Raw genomic sequence first — 18,187 nt, 5'->3', positions numbered from 1 at the left:
AGCCGAGCTCCGACCAGTGTATGAACTCTCAGCCAGCCTCGAGGGCTGCTGCGTCTGGTGATCCGAGGCTTCCTACCAGCGACGACAGCAGGGACGGCTCCTCCCTAGACGACGGCGTTACCCCTTATCTCAACGGATCATCGTCGCCGCTGCCGTCGCAACACTCTGAACCTCGTCCTCCTCCCATGATGAATGCTTCGAATTCGGCCGTGGGGAAGTCTCTTCCCATAGCGTCCAACTACCCTCTCAGCACTTCATCGGGCCCAGTGGTGTCGAGCGCGGACTCGTCACGCCGACCTGCCCAGTCTGGAGCGTCCAACACGAACCCGACACCACGCAGGGGCCAGGCATCCCGCAAGCAGCACAAGAACCAGCGGAGACCGGGCGCCGGCGGGCAGGGGTCCAATCTCAATGTGGACGAGTACGATGCCCTGGCGGAGTTGCGTGCTGTCCGGAACCCCAGCAGCAGGAGAGGCCAGACATCCATCACGCATCTGCTCAGCTACACGAGTCCGAGACCCTACCATGATCACAACATCTACTCGAGGTCATATCGCCGTAACCCCGCCTGGGGCCCGGGATCCGGTTACCATGCGTCGGACAAGGCGAGGTACGTGGACGCCAACTACCGCTTCGTCGTCTCGCCCGACGTGTCGTATGCACAGCAGGCATCTAACACGGATATGCACCTCGACTGGAACAATGTGCTGCAAGTGATTGCGTCGTCGACCTCGCAGGTGACGTCATGCCCAATTTGCCTATCAGAGCCGGTGGCGCCGCGCATGGCCAAGTGTGGCCACATCTTCTGCCTCCCCTGCATCATCAGGTTCATGAACTCGAGTGCGAGTGAGGAGGACCACGTCAAGCCGGGCAAGGGACCCAAGTGGAAGAAGTGTCCGATATGCGAGGATACAATCTACCTGCACGACATCCGACCAGTTCGCTTCTACGCCGGGCAGGAGAGTCCGCTGCCTCGGGCTGGCGACGATGTGGTGCTGCGGCTCATGGCTAGGAACGCACATTCAACGCTGGCACTGCCGCGCGAGGGCGGCTCCGAAGTGCTCAACTCAGGTCACGATATTCCATGGCACTTTGCCGCCAACGTCGTTGACTATGCCCGCACCATGAAGGGCACGGGAGACTACATGGTGGCGCAGCACGACGAGGAGGTGGAGGCCCTCAAGAAGCAGGAGAAGGAGGATGAGACGCTATTTGGGCAGGATAATGAGTGGACGCAAAAAGCCATCAAGGCCATTGCCGCTGCTAAGGAGCGCGTGGCGGGGCTCATCAATATTGAGTCAGCCATGGCAGCACCGGCAGACCACCCGCCCCGACAGTCGCCTGAGGCCGACTTCTACTTCTACAGCGCCCCTCCGCACCTGTACTTGTCGCCGCTGGACATCCGCATACTCAAGACAAAATACGGCTCATTCTCGTCATTCCCCTCCACCCTCCTCCCCCGCGTGGAGCACATCTCAACGGGGCATGTCGTCGACGACGCCATGCGCAAGCGTGCCAAGTACCTAGGTCACCTGCCCCGCGGCTGCGTCGTCAGCTTCCTCGAGTGCGACTGGACGGAAATTGTGCCCGCCGACACACTCGAGGCGTTCAAGGAGGATATCGAGAGACGCCGCAAGCGCAATAGGGACAAGGAGACTCAGGAGGAGAGGGAGCGTATCCAGGCGGAGCGTATCCAGGCAGCCGAGCTGCGCCAGTCGGCGGGTGCTCAGGTTCTGCCCGATCCCACTGATGATTACAGGGTGCCACCGATGGACATGTCCGAGTTCCAGCCTCTCAGCCACCCCTCTGGCACCTCACCATCCGACCCGCGCCCCGGCTTTTCCACGTTGGCATCCATGTCCACCAGCCCTTCAATGGAGAAGACGGTATGGGGCACCAGGGCTGTTACGGCCACTGGATCCCCCGAGTCGGTACCATCCTTCGCGGGCCCCGTCAACGATGGGTGGCTGGACTCGGACATAGCTATGCAGGCTGAGGCCCTGAGTCTGTATACAGACGGTGGCACAGGCCGCAGCAGCAGCGCACCGGTAGCCGACTCGTCTTCTTCCGGGGCAGCAGGAGGTAATGGCGGCGGTGGCGGTAAGAAAAAGAAGAAGCAAAAGATCACATTGATGAGCACGGGTGGTCGCAGGGGACTGTGATTATTGGGACTTGCTTACTTGCTTTTCTGCCATTTCTAATCTGTTTCAATGCCTCGGGTTCATTCGTGCGTCTCATCATCGCCATGCCCTCTCCTCCTGATTCCAGGTTTAGGAGGGCGTGAGATACCATTCCCTGTCTCTTTGTTGCTTTTTCTATCATGGCGTCTTGCTGTTTTGTTTTATGTTTATTTCTATTATTTCTTTTTTCTATATATTGTTGCCCACGTTTGACAAAGCCCAACTGGGCGGTGCAGTATTATATACTCGTAGGCATGTGGCGAGGATAAGGCATATATCACAAGTACTTTAGTCAATCCATTGTCTGAGGAGGAGAGCTTGGGGAATTAAATACAGAAGCATTCCATGCCTATTCTGCATAAGATGCTACTCTTGAGAGACTAAACATGCCATGATAGACATGGCCTTTTATTAACTCGAAGCGGCTTAGTGGGAAGGCAGTACTACCCCAAACAATAAATAATGTGTGATCACGCATGCTCGATTCCTATTATAAGTGTCATAGTAAATCAGATCATGGCTTAGGTAAACGGGTCTCGACAACAAAATCGTCGAGTTCGGCACCACAATAAGAATACAGAAGAGAAGAGCCTTGACACCGCTGAACACCTAACCCACTATTTAGAATGCAAGTTAGAAGCGTTTGTGGTGTTTCTTCTCATAAAGACATTGGGCTATCCAACTATATCTAAATACCTTCTCACCGTTCACAGTCCCCACCGTTCCTCATACACGGTCTTGCTCATGTGTCCGATCCTGACGTTTATGCCGTCAGACTCGACACCATCCTTTTTAGAAAACAATATAATAGGGAAAACTCTACTTTTATGCTAACAAATACGACGGAAAAGTTCAACAAAACACCACATTTAGTAGTGCGAGGTCAGCCGAGTGGCCAATGAAGTGGGGCGGGGCATGAGTAGTGGCGTACTCATATATCTTTCTAGTGTGGGGCTGACCGACGTTTTGAACCTTTCAAGGGGCCCCACCTGATTTTTTTTTTGCTGTACCAACATTCCCTAGGATATTTTGATTTTTTTTGCTCCCCAAGTCCAGATTTTTCTGTGACAATAGATTCACAACGTCGCCAAGACTGCTTCCAATTCGGACAGAAAAATGAGCGCCGTCAGCTCTTCATCAACGTCGCACACGCTCACGGAAGCACCATCAGCAACAACAGCAGCCGGCAACCCGTCGGCAACCATGGCTACGACGGCGCTTTTCGAATTCTTGCAGCCGGGCAAGCGTCATGCCTTCATTCAGCCCACACCAGACATCCCGACGGGCTCGCTGAATTTTGTGAAGGGAACTCTTGAGGAGTTTGCAGGCCAGGTGGCAGACGAACAGCAGGAGAGGAGGAAGCTCAGAGACAACAAGAAGCGCAAGCGTGGGGATGCGAGCGACAAGGATTCCGTTGAGGTGCTCAAGGTGCGCAAGGTGTATGTTGACGGGTTCGAGACGAATCAGGTCTGGCAGCAGGCCAAGCGTATCATCGGAGGTGTCTTGAGGCATGCGGACCTTGTTCTGGGGGAGATGCAGGACCAAGAGGAGATTGTGACCAACAGCATCTCTTCCGGGGGGGGGGGGACGGAGGCCGAATCAGAAGAAGAGGAGGAAGACGAACAGCTCGGCGAGGATGAGAGCCTTATGGACGACGAGGCTCTCGGGGGCGAACTTGGCGGCGAAGAGGAGGAATGGGAAGACGCAGAAGAGGGTCTCAAAGAAGACGACGATGATCTGGAGCAGGAGGAGGGAGATGATGATGAAGAGGAGGACGAGGACGAGGATGACGACGCTGCCGAACTCGTCGAAGATGCGGACGGTCTCAACGACGGATTCTTCTCGCTCGCCGAATTCAACAAGCAGTCCCAGTGGTTCGAGAGCCAGGACGCCAAGGGCGATCCCAACACAGACCAAGCCAGCGACGACGAGGAGATTGACTGGGCCGCGGACCCTCTTGCGCCTGGAAAGGCGAGCACAAGGACACTCAAAGGAAAGAAGTCCAAAGATGAAGAGCTTCTACCTGCGGAGGAGGAGAACGACGACGAAGAGGACGACGGCCCCACCTTTGGCAACATGGACCTGTACGCCCCCGAGGGAGACAGCGACGACGAAGGCACGAAGTTCGAGCTGGAGGGCGCCGCCGAGAACGACGATGCCATGGGCGGTCTAGGCAACGCCAACGACATCTACTACAATGACTTCTTTGAACCTCCCAGCAGGAAGAAGACGAACAGCCGTGGCGGCAAGAAGAGCGCGGCGTTTGCTAAGAAGGAGGGCGACGACGACGAGTCGGCCGAGGTGGAGAGAGCCATGGCCGACGTGCGGCGCGACCTGTTTGACGACGAGTCTGAAGTGGAGGACTCGGACGACGCATTGTCGGACGTGTCGGCGGGCGACCCCAAGTCGCGGCGGTCAGCGCACGAGCGCCGGCAAGCCAAGCTGGCCGAGGAGATCCGTAAGTTGGAGGCCGCGTCGGTGGCCAAGCGCGAGTGGGCCATGTCGGGCGAGGCGGCGGCGGCGGACCGGCCGGTCAACTCTCTGCTGGAAGAGGATGTGGACTTTGAGCACGTGGGCAAGCCGGTGCCCGTCATCACACCCGAGGTGAGCGGGGACATCGAGGACATGATCAAGCGCCGTATCCTCGCGCAGGAGTTTGACGAGGTGCTCCGGCGCCGTCCGGGCATGGACTCGCTCCCATCGGGCACGCGCCGCGGCCTGCAGGAAGACGTGGACGACACCAAGGCCAAAAAGGGCCTGGCCGAGGTGTACGAGGAGGAGCATGCCAAGAACGCCAACCCAGACACGTACGTGAGCCAGTCGGAGGAGCGCCTGCAGCGCGAGGAGCGCGAGATCGAGACCATGTGGCGGTCGGTGAGCGCCTCACTCGACGCCCTGAGCAGCTGGCACTACCGCCCGCGTCCGGTGGAGCCCAGCCTGACCGTCGTGTCCGACGTCGCCACCGTCACAATGGAGGATGCCCAGCCTGCCACGGCCCAGGGCGTCGCCGGCGAGGACAGCCGCATGGCCCCCCAGGAGGTCTACAAGGCCAGCGCCAAGACGGCCGAGAAGGGCGAGGTGGTGGCCTCGAGCGGTCTGCCCGTCGCCAAGGCTGAGATGTCCCGCGAGGACAAGCAGCGCCGCAGGCGTCGCGAGAAGGAGCGCATCCGCAAGGCCGGCGGCGTCACCCAGGGCAAGATCCTCTCCACCCGCGCCAAGATGGAGCGCGACACCGTCGCCGACCTCAAGAAAGGCGGCGTCAAGGTCATTAACCGCAAGGGAGAGGTCACCGATGTCCAGGGCAACAAGGTCAAGGCTGCCAAGACTGTTTCTAGTGGAAGCTACAAGTTGTGATTTTTGAACGAAGAACATGTGTATATTTTTATTCCTTTCTATTTCGAGGTTCATACTAGAGAAGCAACCCAATTTTTTTCATTTTTTTTTTAAAAAGCATCCTTGAACGTGTCAGTTTGATTGATTGTATTTTATAAGAAACAAGCCTTGCCGCGTAAACTATTAACCCGTGCTGTTACCCATCAGAAGTCCCGTTTCCCTCTTGTCTCCCCTTATCCATTCGACTCCTTTGAAAGAAATAATAGAAGATAACGAAAAGAACTCCTAAAAGCCATGTACAATATAGGAACATCCCCCTCCACTCTTTGTGAGGAGGTATTTACTCAGAGGACCGGCTCCTCCGTCTTGGCCCTCTTGGTTGAGCTATCCTCTTCCTCGTCGCCAGCCTTGCGCTTTCCGGCACCAGCAGTGGCAGACTCCTCCGCAGGGGCGGCAGCGGCCTCAAGCTTCTTCCCAGTCTCAGGCTCCTCCACCTCCGTCTTGGGCTTCTTCCTGCGCACCATGCTGGAGAGGTCGGTGGCCGTCTTGGTAGCCTCGGCGATGCGAGCCTGGGCGTCCTCAGAGGTCTCGCCCAGGGCAGCACCGAGGATGCCGCCCAGCGGGTTGGCCTCGGCACCCATGAGGCCCTTTGTGTCGATGGGGTCGCTGCGGAGGTCGACGAGTCGTTGCTCCATATCTGTGATGAGCTCCTTCATCTCGGCAATGGACTTGCGGGCCAGGTCGTTGTCCTCGGGCGACGAGGAGCTGGCCAGTTCAATCTCCTTGTTGTCGAGCTTGAGACGGAAGCTCTTGATGGCTAGTTCCATCTCACTGATGGCCTCGTCGCGTAGACCCTGGTCCATCTCCTCGCGCTTCGCGGTGGTGCCATTGTCGCCCGACGTAGTGACGGACGCGAACTCTAGCGACAGGGATAGCTTGTAGTGAGCCTCGGCGATGATTTCGGATTCCTCGGGGTACAGCTCTAGCTTGTACTTGAGAGAGGTGCGGCCGTCTTCGATGGCATTGAGATACCTTTTCGTTTTGTTTTCAACTGTTAGTACGCATTCGTTGCTGTGTTCGCTGTGATTAGGCATGATGAAGACATACCTCTCGTTCTCGAGGGAAATCTCTGAAAGCGCATCGTGGGTATCGGCGAGACGCTCCTTGACGTGCCTCACAATGGACGAGTTGGCAGCAGTCTCCCTGCCCTTGCCATCTGGGCCTTGCTCATCCTGAAGCTGCTCTAGACGCTTGAGATAGCACACGCGGGCTAGATCGAGAATCTCGAAAGCAGTGGCTAGATCGTCTTCCTCCTCCTCCTCCTCCTCCTCTTCGCCGGCGGGGGCCTATTCAGGAACACGATATCAGTTTGTCAAGTCCAATGCGATAAGCAGTCCTTAGGGTCCTTACCGCGTCTTCATCGGAGTCGTCATCGAAGTTTTCGTCACCGGTGAATTGGAAGAGAGGCTTAGCAACTTCGGGCTTGCCGTTGCCATCGGCCGTAGCAGCAGCATCACCGGAAGTGGAGGCTGACGGTTTGGGTGCCACGGCAGGCTTGGCCTTGGCAGGTTTGGCCTCGGGAGCCGAACCGCCTAGCACGTCGCTCTTGCTCTGCCCGACCTTGAACAGGCTGCGGCCATAGTGGAATAGGATCTCTGCGTTGTCGGGGCTCGTCTCGCCGTTGATCGCGGCCTGCAGAATGCTGGCCTCAGAGAAGACCTCGGCGGCTTCCTCGTAGTTCTTGTGGGCGTAAAGTGTCGTGCCCTTCGCACTCAGGTCGGCCAACGTCACCCGTTTGGACTTGATCTCCTCTTCCTCTTCGTGCTGTTTCTTGGAAGCGTCGGCATCGGCATCGACAGGGGCAGCTTCAACAACGGGGGTTTCCTGCTTCTCCTCCTGCTTCTCCGGCTGCTCCTCCTGGGACGCGGGGGCAGGAGGAGCCTGTTCGGTTTTGTCGGCCATGATGCACGTGTGTTGAGAAGGTCGAGTTTAGATGGGGAGATAGGTAGAATTGCGACAATGGAGATGGAGGACGATGGATAACGAGCGCAATCGTAGTGATGATGGATTGGGGTTTCTTAGCAAGATAAATAAGACGGGGAGAAGGGTTTAATTGAAACCAGTGCACGAGTACAAGTTCCACTACGAGAAAACGAGGACTGAGATGTACGTCAGTTGCACGAGGTGACGACACGCGATTTGCGGCGTATTGGTGCGTTGATTGGACAGCCTCAGGCAGTTAGTGCCACTCTTGATAAAATTCAGAGCAGTGTTTTCGTCTCTGTCCTGACAACCAACGTTGTCATGTTTTAAGGAGTCTAGACTCCAGATACAATTACGGAACTTTATTGCCCATTGGTTCTCGTTTTGGGCTTTCCGTCGTTGCCTGGGTCATAATGTCCGAGACAAATGATAATGTGTGTTCCTCTAGTGCTACAAGTGTCAATGGCTCAGAGGTGAGACAAGGCCGTACACATATGTATGTAACGGGGTTAAACTAGGGCCAATTTAGGCAATCGATTGGAAGCCGTCTCACCGAGAAATACTTCTACTTCTCTGCTTATATTACCGCTTGATCTCAAATATGCTCTAGTGTTAAGTAATATAGCATAAAACGCTTCCTGCTTATACATACTTGTATACATATATGTGTTTAACCTCGTGGAAAACAAGCATCGTTATTGACCTTGTTCATCATCAAGTGAAAACTCCTTCTCGATTGGTGGAAAAACTTGACCGTCTTGAAGATCTAGATGGTGGGGATCAGACAGTGCCAATATATTTGATGAACTGTCCAGCTCCAGCGGCTTTAGGGCACTTCCACCACTGAGCTTACAGCTCTAATAGCGAGAGTCAGCTACGATATAGTGGAGGATGCACAGTGTATATTACAGTCTGCATATCTCAGTCGTCTATCAAGTACGGAGTGTCCGACATTTTTTTTGTCCATCTAATTCCACCTCTGACGACCTTCCATCCGTCCATCTCCATAGTATGGGGAGCTCGCTCTACTACGGCATAGTACTCGCGCGCTTGACTTGAAATGGTGGCTAGAGCACCAACACGGAGATGGGCCCATCATTCTCCCGCCCCTCGCCGGTACTGTGTACCCAGTCGATGTTCAATAACCTGTGGTGGAACAATTCCCGACCGAGATACTGCAGATGGCCTCCACCAACGACAAAGCCGCAGCCGCAGCCGCAACCCTGACTCGTCTCGTCTCCAGTTTGCTGTGTCTATTTGACTACTTCACTCTTCTACTACTGGTAATTTGAGAGTCCCAACTGTCGATGTAGAATCGCGCAGGTCCGAGCAGAGACATACTTCTCACTCATTCGCATCCTTGTCATCGCCACCTATCGTCTCAACCATCAAAGGGACGACCGAAGAGTTCCGGACCCGACTCTAGGCCTTTTATACTTCGTGCAAGTCGGTCTCTGATATTCAACTCCCTTCTGTCGTCATTACCTGTATTCCTCCTGCACCCACTAGTTCCGTTTGAGACGACTGCGGATGTTTGACAGGCTGCTGCTGCTGAAATTATCGCCGGGGGAAGAGGATACCCTATCAGTCAAGGCTCATCGACAGGCAAGCCCGCCATGGCGGCTGTACGGCAGCCTTTAACGAATCCCAGTCCTGGCCCTTCTCCAGGAAATTCTACTTCTTCTCGCAAACCGGTCTCATCAGTACTGTCTGAAACGGAGCGGGCCAACCAGGACTGTACCAATGGCTTGGTTGACGGCGCCGTCTTTGGAGGCGGTGCACCACAGAAGGGGGATGGGCGCATTGCCGTCATCATATACGGACCGGGACAGGAGTATATTGTCTCCATTTTTGCTGAGGTCCTAGGCAAAGCGTACAGGATAAAGCCGGGGCTTGACCATGTGACAACGGAGGAGCATGGATTCATCGTGGGCATCACGGCGCCCCAGGCAAAGAAAACCATCGAGGTACGGGACCGAGAGTTGGTCGTGGTCATTAACGCTCACTGTGTCACCCTGGGCATGCCACCCGACCTACAACTGTCGACCCACTGCGACTATGAGTTCCTCTACAATGAGTCGCCCTTTGTGCGCCGCGACCTGGCTCGCTTCACATCCTTCGTCCTCGGGCAGATCAACCATCACAAGGAGCTTATGGAGAAGGCCCGCACATATATCATGTCAACAACATTTCCAGACGTGCGGATGGCGCTTCCCAATCTAGACATTCTGACTGTCGGCTGTGACGCCGTCGAGATCCGCGTCGACCTTCTCCGAGAGACCCTTCCCGACGGGTCATTCTCCGCCATCCCCAGCCCGAGCTACGTGGGAGAGCAGGTGATGCTGCTGCGGCAGCGGACTGAGCTCCCCCTAATCTTTACGACTAGGTGTGTGCGCGAGAATGGGAGGTTCCCTATGGATGACCCGGACCTGTATCACCAGTACCTGTACCGTGCGGTCCAGTGGGGCGTCGAGTACATCGATGTGGAGCTATGGCTACCCGAGAAGGTCCGGCGCGACCTGTATACCCGACGGGGCAACTCACGTGTTATGTCGGCCTATCACGACTACTCGGGGAGCTTTCGGTGGCCGTCGGCGTACGCTGATGATGTGTTTTGCCGGTCCATGCTCTACTCCGACATGATCAAGATGATGGCCATCATTAGCGAGCACAACGAAAACTTTGAGCTCGAGTATTTCCGCTCCCGAATGCGCGCCGAACACCCAGATGCGCCGCCCCTGTCGGCCGTCAACATGGGAGAGACAGGCCAGCTGTCGCGTACTCTCAACGGGCCCTTCACACCTGTTACGCACCCCTTGCTGCCCATCATAGCGGCCCCTGGGCAGATGAGCACCGCCGAGATCAACTCGGCCCTCGCGCTACTGGGCCAAATGCCCCGCAAGAACATCTACGGCATTAGCAGTGCCGCACAGCGCAGTGCCACACCCCAGGCCCCCTTCTACGAGAAATGTTTCAACGAGCTCGGCCTTCCCCATCATTTTTCTATTGTCGAGCGCCAACCGGCTAACCCGGCCAGCATTGAGGCATGGTGCAACCAGCGCCACTTTGGCGGTGCCTACCTCGACCCGGGCTTCTCGCACCAGTCCCTCGTCAACCACAGCCGCTTCTTTGCCGGCCTCAACGCCGGGGCCGGTCCAATACTCACCGAAGCAGCGAGAGTCACGGGCATATTCGACACCATCATCATACGCTCTTCTTCCCTCACCGGTGCCAGTGCCAAGTCAGCCCCGCCCAGCCCACGCCGAGGCGTATCGGCTGCACCGGTGTCACTACTGCCACCCAATACGACTCTTGTCCTCGACAATGCGAGCTGGAAGGGGATAGTGAGCACTCTGACGCGGGATCTAGCTCCTTCGGCCTATGTGGGTCGATCAGCCGTCGTGCTTGCCTCTTCGCCCGACGACGCCGCAGCCGTTTTGTTCGCCTTGAAAGCTCTCGGCGTCGCAAAAATTTACACCGTTGGGTTCCGGACCCCGGAGTCCCTGGCTCGTCACGCCCCTCCAGTAGATATAGAGCAGTTTGTCAGCCTAGATAGTCTGCAGCGCGCACGTTCTGCAGCTGACAACTCGGCAGCCCCCTTTGTCATTGTATCGGCTCTGGGTCCCGAGAAGAGTCACCTGGTCGGTATACTTGTCAGGGCATTTGGAGCAGTGGGTGAAGTTACCACCACGGGTCAGAGCACAGAGCCTTCGAAGTCTGCCAAGAAGGTCTTTCTCGACCTGGCTGACGGGGCTGCTCCGAAGCGAAGCGACCCTGGTGCGGTGGCCGAGAAGAGCGGCTTTGCAGCGTACGGGACGGCAGATGTGGCGGCTTATACAACGGTGGAGAGTCTGAGGTTGCTCATCGGACAGAATGTACCGTACAGTTTTGTCAGGTTGGCAAGTGGTGGAAATATGTATTAGGGTGTGAGCCATAAATTCCTTCTCTTATCCTCTTCTTTTGAATATTGTTTGTATGTAAGAGGCCTGATGATATAATATACACATGATCGTAGTATCCCCCACATGCTGCAACTATACAAGTACAACTGTCTGTCCTTTTTTTGTCCACCCTAAATTTCCCCGCCAAAATGCCCTGCGACATCTCCACTCCTCGTCCCCCTCCTCCTCGTCTCCTCATCTTCACGAGTCTCCACTCCCCCCAGCTTATTCCCCCAGTTTTATTGTGGTCCTTTTTACCTATTCGGTGCCCCCTCTCTTAGGCTGTCCCTCACCTGAGTCTTCTTTCTCCGCAGGCAGCCCAACTGATTTTCCATCATGCCTCCAGATTGAACGTGGCCATTGCTCGTTCAGCACTCCTCACGCCTAGTTGACAGTGGCTGACGGTGGCACGAGAGAGCGAAGAAGAGAGGCAGATGGAAAGAAGAAGCCCATCATCACCTCTTGCCGTTTGTAAGACAGAGAGGGCCCTTGCAGGTACATATGCATGTCCCTCTCACGACACCTTCCTTGAGAGGTGACGACGCAGGAAACATGGCGGCCATTCCCATTCCTCGATCCCAGGTTGGGATCCAACGCCTCCCGGCTCGCAGAATGAGCAGCGAGCCTCGTGAGTCGATGAATTGCAAATCCTGTCGCAAGCGTAAGGTGTGTTTCCCCCACCGTCTCATAAGAACTGTCGCCAGAGAGAGCGCTGACATCGTTTGGTTGTGTGTCCAGATTAAGTGCAACAGGCTCCGGCCTACCTGCGAGGCCTGTCAGGTCTTCCAGTGTCCATGCGTATATGGTGAGGTTCGCCGTCAGTCTTCTTGATTTTACTTATATGCTGAATGGGTCGTAGATGCCGTGCCCAAGAAGCGTGGTCCCAAGACAGACGTCCTCGACGCCTTGTTGAAGCGTGTCGACGGCTTGGAGGCCAAGCTTAAGGACAAAAATGCCCACCAGACGACTAGGTCTACTGCCCTGGCCGGCTCCAAGAGGTACCATGATGCTGTCGAGTCTCATGGCCGTGGAGAGCCGGTGTCCAAGCGTACAGCCACCGAGGCAAGATTATCACCAGGGCCCAACGAGGATACGCCTCCCAGGTCATCAGTCTCTAGGTTGGTCTTCCGCTAACACCTCACGTCGCTGGGTTATCCGCTGATTTGGACAGTGACCTGCCTGCCCTAATTCCCGAAGCCGTCCTTGACACCTACTTTGCCCGTTTCCATGCAAAACCCTATCACATTCTAGATGAAGGTTCTATCCGCCGACGTATCCAGCTTGGCCAGTTGCCTGACTTTCTTGAACACGCCATCTGGGCCGTTGCCTCTCGGAGCACCCCCCATATCGAGGGTCATCAAGCAGCGGTAAAGCTCGGCGAGGAATACGCTATCCTGTCAAGGACAGAACTAGACACCGATGAGCCCTCGATCGATGGTCTTCAGGCTGCCCTTCTCTTAGTGATCGCCTTTCTCAGTGCGGGCAGAGGGAACAGAGCATATATGCTCTTAGGTATGAGCCCACTCAGCTAGGCCCTTCCCACACATGTACTTACTGACTCTCGTAGTAACTTCCGTTGGAATGGCAATGGCCCTCGAGATGCATCGCGAGACGGACCAGTCCACTGTGGCGCCCGTAGAGAGGGAGATCCGCCGCCGCCTCTTTTGGAGCTGTTACTTGCTCGACCGGTTTATGGCCTGCGGGTCTAAACGGCCCTCGCTCATCAGCGACCAGTCCATTGTGCTCCGACTGCCCTCCTGGACCACAGACCGCTCCTCAGCCCTCATCCAAGGCGACTTCTTCCAGCCCAACTCAAACCTGCAATATTTCCACGGAAGCGGCAAGAGAGCCCAGGGGAGCACCGGCATGCTCATCGATATTGCACGGATACTCGGTACCACAAACCGGTACTTGGCCGCTGGTGGCGTCAGGGGCGACCCCCACTTCCCCTGGCACTCGCTTTCGAACCTATCCAAGATCCGCCAGGACCTGGACACCTGGGCCTCGGGAACAGACGGCGTCTTCTCCAGCCTTGAAGCGCTCTTTGGCCAGAGCGACTCCACGGTCCTTGTCCTGAGCAAGCTCATCTACCACCTGGTATACTGCCTCATCTACCGACCCTTCCTCCCCACCAACTTAGCCGGACTTATGGGTGCGGCGGGCCAGCATGAGTCGTGGCAGATTGAGGCTACAAACATGTGCTTCCTGCACGCAAATGCCATAGCCGAGCTGGTCGAGCTTGGCAAGCAGGCCGGCACCATCGAATGGCCCGCCTTCGTGGGCTACTGCATCTGCACGGCCGGTACCGTCCACATCCACGGCGCCCACTACTCCCGACAGCAGGGAGGCGGCACCATCAGCCGTGAGATGGCCGTATTCAACTCGTCGTCCCACTTCCTTTACCGGGAGATGCAGTACCTCGACGAGCTGCGCTGCACTTGGGCCAGTGTGCAGCACCAGCGTGACATCCTGCAGAGCATGTACAACGCCCACGAAGAGCTCGTCAAGTCTTCCATGGGCAATAGTAACACCATGCGTTATGCTCAATCCTTCCATCTCGAGGACTTCTTCGAGCGTTACGCCAACATTGACGGCTCAAAAGGACAGAACTTCCACTTTGACGCCGCGCACCTCAATCTGCGTGATGCCGCCGTCGACCTCATCACCGTGGATACCTTACCCGTTCACGATTTGTACACACCCCACAGCACCACCAACGACAAAAAAGATGCTTCTGTACAGCGCCGCGACAGAAACGCCCTCTTGACCATCCCGGCTTCTGTATCGCGCCTCAATTCACAGACCCCAAACTCAGAGCCACAGGACATGTCCAGTGGCGGCAACACTGGTTTCAGCAGCATGATTCCCAATCTACCAGGAAATAATAACACGGCATTGAGTCCAAGATTCAATAATATGATGGGTGACTCGACCAGTTACGACCCCATGTTTGGAACTCTGCCAACCAATGCTTGTGGCACGCCTGCTGCTTTAGGCTGGCAAGCCAACGATGCACAACAGCAGCAGCAGCAGCAGCAGCAGCCGGAACACACTGACGCGGGGGCACCTGTCAGCCCTGGGACGGGGAGCGCGACGGCACACGATGACAAAGACCCGTTTCTCAGTCTGTTGGAACAGCTTGCCGAGGACGAGCAGCGCGTTAGCAACGGGGGGCCATCAGAGCTGGATTTTTTTCTCGCAGGAGGGACAAATCCTTAGCAAGTGTCACCTACTAGTGCACAGTAATGGTACAATGACAAAAATGACGTGAGACATCGAATCTAATACGAAGACGACACTGGCACATGTATAAAGGTGCGAATGTAATATAAGAGTGAGGAACGTTGGAAAGCTCTATTCAATAGGGAAAATCTCACCACCACCACCACCCCCTCCCAACAACAACAACAACAACAACAACAACAACAACAACAAAAAAGAATTCTAAGCCTCCCCAGCCCCTTCATGTTCTAGAATTAGAGCGCGAGCCTCTTCTTCATCTGTAATATATCCATCTTCCTGGTCATTATCTTCATCCCGCTTGGGGCCATTCCAGCCCGTTCCGGCCTGCATAAACAAAACAATCAGGCCCAGCGCAGCCGCAGCCTGCCACACTCCCCGTGAGGCACTGGCGTAAGCATCCACAGCTACACCCGAGTCCTCGGGCGTAAGTCCACCGCCGTGCACGAGCTCGGGGGCACCCATGAGGCGCGATATGAGAATCTTGCGTGTGGGGCTCAGGGGTTTCCCATCAAGGTCGCCGTCAAGGAGGCGGAAGCCGTCAATCAGCCGGGACTGGAGGATGCGTGCAAAGATACTGCCGCCAATTGTCGTACCAAAGGCACCACCGAAGCCGCGGAAGGTCCCCAGAAGGCTAATAGTGATGTAGTCGGTGCCGCGGTGGCTGTGGTGCAGGACGTGTGCGAGCGTGTAGTTAAGGGCGGCACCCGTAGCAAAACCACCGGCTGCAACTGATAGAATGAGCGGGACTAGGCCAATATAGGGGTGTGCTATGACCGACAGCAGCCACATGAAGGCGACGAAGCTGGCAATGGACACAACAGACGGCAGCCAAAAAGAGCCGGCGCGGCGAATGTGCAGACCGCCGACTACGATCCCCCCTAGTCCGAAGCCAACGTTGGTGGGTATTAGTATGGCTCCCGCGCTGGCACGAGGCTCACCGCGCACGGCGAGTACAAAGATGGGCATGTAGTATAAGACGGTCCAGCGGGCCCCCATCAGTCCAAGCTGTGATACACATGAGAGAAGGACCGAGCGGGATTTCAGGACAGGAAGGGGTACCACGGGGTCCGATGCAACCCATGACTCGACGGTGACGAACAAACCGAGGCAACAGAGAGAAGACCACAGCCAGATAGCGCTGGCGCCGCTGGTGAGACCGTAGAGAAAGGAAACAATGGTAAATATCTTATTTCAGTGTTAACGAGGAAACATTGGGGAAAAGAAACCACAGAGGCCTACCAGAAGAACGGAGCCCAGATAGTCGATACGGCGTAGCTTCTGCCAGACAGAAAGTGGTTCTCCAAACGTGTTAGGAGAGGACGGGATGGGACGTGGAAGGCTGAGGAAGACACCGGTGGTGCTCACTATAGCAAGAGGCGCTTGCGCCCAAAACATGATGCGCTATACACAACTGTCAGTAAAAGAGAAAAAACCTCATGTGACAGCAAGTCTTGACGACGGTCATGTATGACGTACCCATCCGACGACAGGGATAAGAGCGCCGTAGACAACGCCTCCCAGCGAAACGCCGATACTGAAGCATGCGTTGACAAAGCCAAGAATGAAACCGCGGGTAGACTTATCCGTCAAGTCAAGGATGAGGATCATAGCTAGAGTCAAGACGCCGGCACCGCCGAAACCCATGACGACGCGCCCGAGAACAAAGGAGGCAAACGAGGTGGCACTAGCCGAGATGCAGCAGCCAGCGCCGATGAGCAATCCGACAAACGGGACCAGGCTGCGCGGCGAGAAGATAGTAGCCAGCTTTCCGACGAGAGGTGCCAAGCTAGACATGGTGATGAGGTATCCCGAGGTGAACCACATAGTACCCTCGTAGGCATCCAGATCCTCAGCGATGCTGCCTTGCATCATGGTGATGCCCGACGTGTTGGAGGCTAACAAATCGAATTTTAGTTCTCGCAAATGTTGTGCCACGATGCATAATGCACACACTGACCTTGGAGGAAAATCAGTAGCCAAAGACTAAAGGCCAGGGCAGTGACTCTCATGGCGGTCATTTGGCCAAGGACCGTGGCAGGCTTGGCACCGGAGGTGTTGGGTTCCGGATCGCTGTCCGCGCCAAGCAGTGGTGACCTTTCGGATGACGGATACATCGTCCGTTGATCGGCATGAGGCACAGAGGTACCATCTTCATCCAGTCTCGGCGCTGGATTGCGTGGAGACAGCTGAGGAGAAGAAGTCATGGCAAAATTCCATTGAAGATTGGAACTGGAACGAGATGTTGAAATGTCCAAGTTTACCAGGAATCGATGATGAAGCGTTATCATCAGCTTATCCCAAGGGTAGGTGAGACATCCGTGCGTATTGACAGCGACTGAATGAGATACCCTGCCCTACAGATTCTGGATTGGTAATCGAAGGCCAGGGTAGGTAATACGTCGACGCATGAAATAGTAGTATTTCATCATACGTCGAGCTTTGGCTGGTGCCAGCATTGTCAGATGTGTCTGTGTTGGATAAATTGGGCCCGGGTAAGGCGGAGGCCGCAGGGCGCCTTGATACGGAGAAGGGGCTCTACTCGTCCAGCGGCCTCAGAAGTCCGCAGTTTTAGGCTCTCGCAGTCGTAAGGTTCTCGCAGTCGTAGCGTAGCGTACCGTTGCATGAGAAATACGTGTACGAGTACTGGTAGTAATACAAAGCAGTGCTCGTACGTCGTACAGCGTCATCAGTATTAATATAAAGTGCCCTTGTCATTCGATAGCTTCACATGAACAACAAGCCTGGGGGGTGGGGGGGAGGGGGAGGCACAACACAGGAAGAAAAGAAAAGAAAAAAAGCTCGAGGATAGATAGGTGAGCCGTCCACTCATTGCCCAGAAAATACAGAGTAAATATCAAGCAAGAGTACCACAGCCTCCTCCTACCCTTTCCTTTTCGGCATAATAATAACTGCGTCTGGGCTACTTGAGGGCTTGAGGCTTGAGGCTTGAGGCTTGAGGCTTGAGGCTGCATCAGCGGGTTTACAGCGGGTTAGTGTACGGTGGTCTTGGCTGTATGGCATGTGTGCGTGCTAGGTATTATCAATACCAATACCTAAATACCTCCATACTTATATTACACGGTTTTATTGTTACTAGTAGCACGAGTGTAGTTGGATGATATGGGTGATGAGATATGGGTATGAATTGAGATCTATTCAAAACGTGAAGAGCATGGAATGACGCTCACGAGACAGACAGACAGACAAGCATCAGCGTAAATTCCGTGCTCCTGCCTATCTCTCCTCCCCTTTTTTTATAACGAAAGCGAACCCAGCCCCCCCGCTTTTCCGGTTCGTCGCCAAGTGCAATGTGCCTAGCCTTGCTCGTCATTGACCCCCAACATCATACGCCATCTCCCGTCACCATCTCGTCTTCACACCTTTGTCAAAGTGTTTTCTTTCTTCTTCTTCCTCATAAAATAATACAATACACAACCAGTGAATTACAGTTGGACGGGAGTACAGAATAGATGAATGAATACTATTTGTCATCGCGGTAAATAAATT

The 18,187-nt window shown here is 55.2% G+C and overlaps 6 protein-coding genes across 6 annotated transcripts; 4 read left to right on the top strand and 2 right to left on the bottom strand.

The window, feature by feature from the left end:
- Positions 1–20: 20 nt before the first annotated feature.
- Positions 21–2,162, top strand: GMORB2_2511 (Zinc finger, C3HC4 type (RING finger); the record flags this gene model as incomplete). Its single annotated transcript, XM_035464491.1, has 1 exon — positions 21–2,162. One exon carries the CDS (start codon positions 21–23, stop codon positions 2,160–2,162), a length of 2,142 nt encoding a protein of 713 aa, XP_035319677.1.
- A 1,134-nt stretch (positions 2,163–3,296) lies between these two features.
- GMORB2_2510 (U3 small nucleolar RNA-associated protein MPP10) lies at positions 3,297–5,534 on the top strand (the record flags this gene model as incomplete). Its single annotated transcript, XM_035464490.1, has 1 exon — positions 3,297–5,534. One exon carries the CDS (start codon positions 3,297–3,299, stop codon positions 5,532–5,534), a length of 2,238 nt encoding a protein of 745 aa, XP_035319676.1.
- A 323-nt stretch (positions 5,535–5,857) lies between these two features.
- Positions 5,858–7,475, bottom strand: GMORB2_2509 (HAT1-interacting factor 1; the record flags this gene model as incomplete). Its single annotated transcript, XM_035464489.1, has 3 exons — positions 5,858–6,545; positions 6,621–6,859; positions 6,924–7,475. 3 exons carry the CDS (start codon positions 7,473–7,475, stop codon positions 5,858–5,860), a joined length of 1,479 nt encoding a protein of 492 aa, XP_035319675.1.
- A 1,637-nt stretch (positions 7,476–9,112) lies between these two features.
- Positions 9,113–11,419, top strand: GMORB2_2508 (3-dehydroquinate dehydratase I; the record flags this gene model as incomplete). Its single annotated transcript, XM_035464488.1, has 1 exon — positions 9,113–11,419. One exon carries the CDS (start codon positions 9,113–9,115, stop codon positions 11,417–11,419), a length of 2,307 nt encoding a protein of 768 aa, XP_035319674.1.
- A 570-nt stretch (positions 11,420–11,989) lies between these two features.
- On the top strand, positions 11,990–14,656 carry GMORB2_2507 (Fungal trans; the record flags this gene model as incomplete). Its single annotated transcript, XM_035464487.1, is given in 4 exon segments — positions 11,990–12,254; positions 12,297–12,547; positions 12,556–12,949; positions 13,005–14,656. Coding segments are annotated over 4 exon segments (2,562 nt in total).
- Positions 14,657–14,881: 225 nt separating this feature from the next.
- GMORB2_2506 (Major Facilitator Superfamily) lies at positions 14,882–16,884 on the bottom strand (the record flags this gene model as incomplete). The annotated part of the gene is made up of 4 exons (XM_035464486.1): positions 14,882–15,865; positions 15,920–16,081; positions 16,157–16,575; positions 16,638–16,884. The coding sequence occupies 4 exons, from the start codon at positions 16,882–16,884 to the stop codon at positions 14,882–14,884; spliced, it is 1,812 nt and encodes a 603-aa protein (XP_035319672.1).
- Between the last annotated feature and the right edge of the window lie 1,303 nt (positions 16,885–18,187).

Source organism: Geosmithia morbida, assembly GCF_012550715.1.
Source record: "Geosmithia morbida isolate 1262 chromosome Unknown scaffold_13, whole genome shotgun sequence".
Lineage (NCBI taxonomy): Eukaryota > Fungi > Ascomycota > Sordariomycetes > Hypocreales > Bionectriaceae > Geosmithia > Geosmithia morbida.
This window is presented reverse-complemented; position numbering and strand designations above follow the sequence as displayed.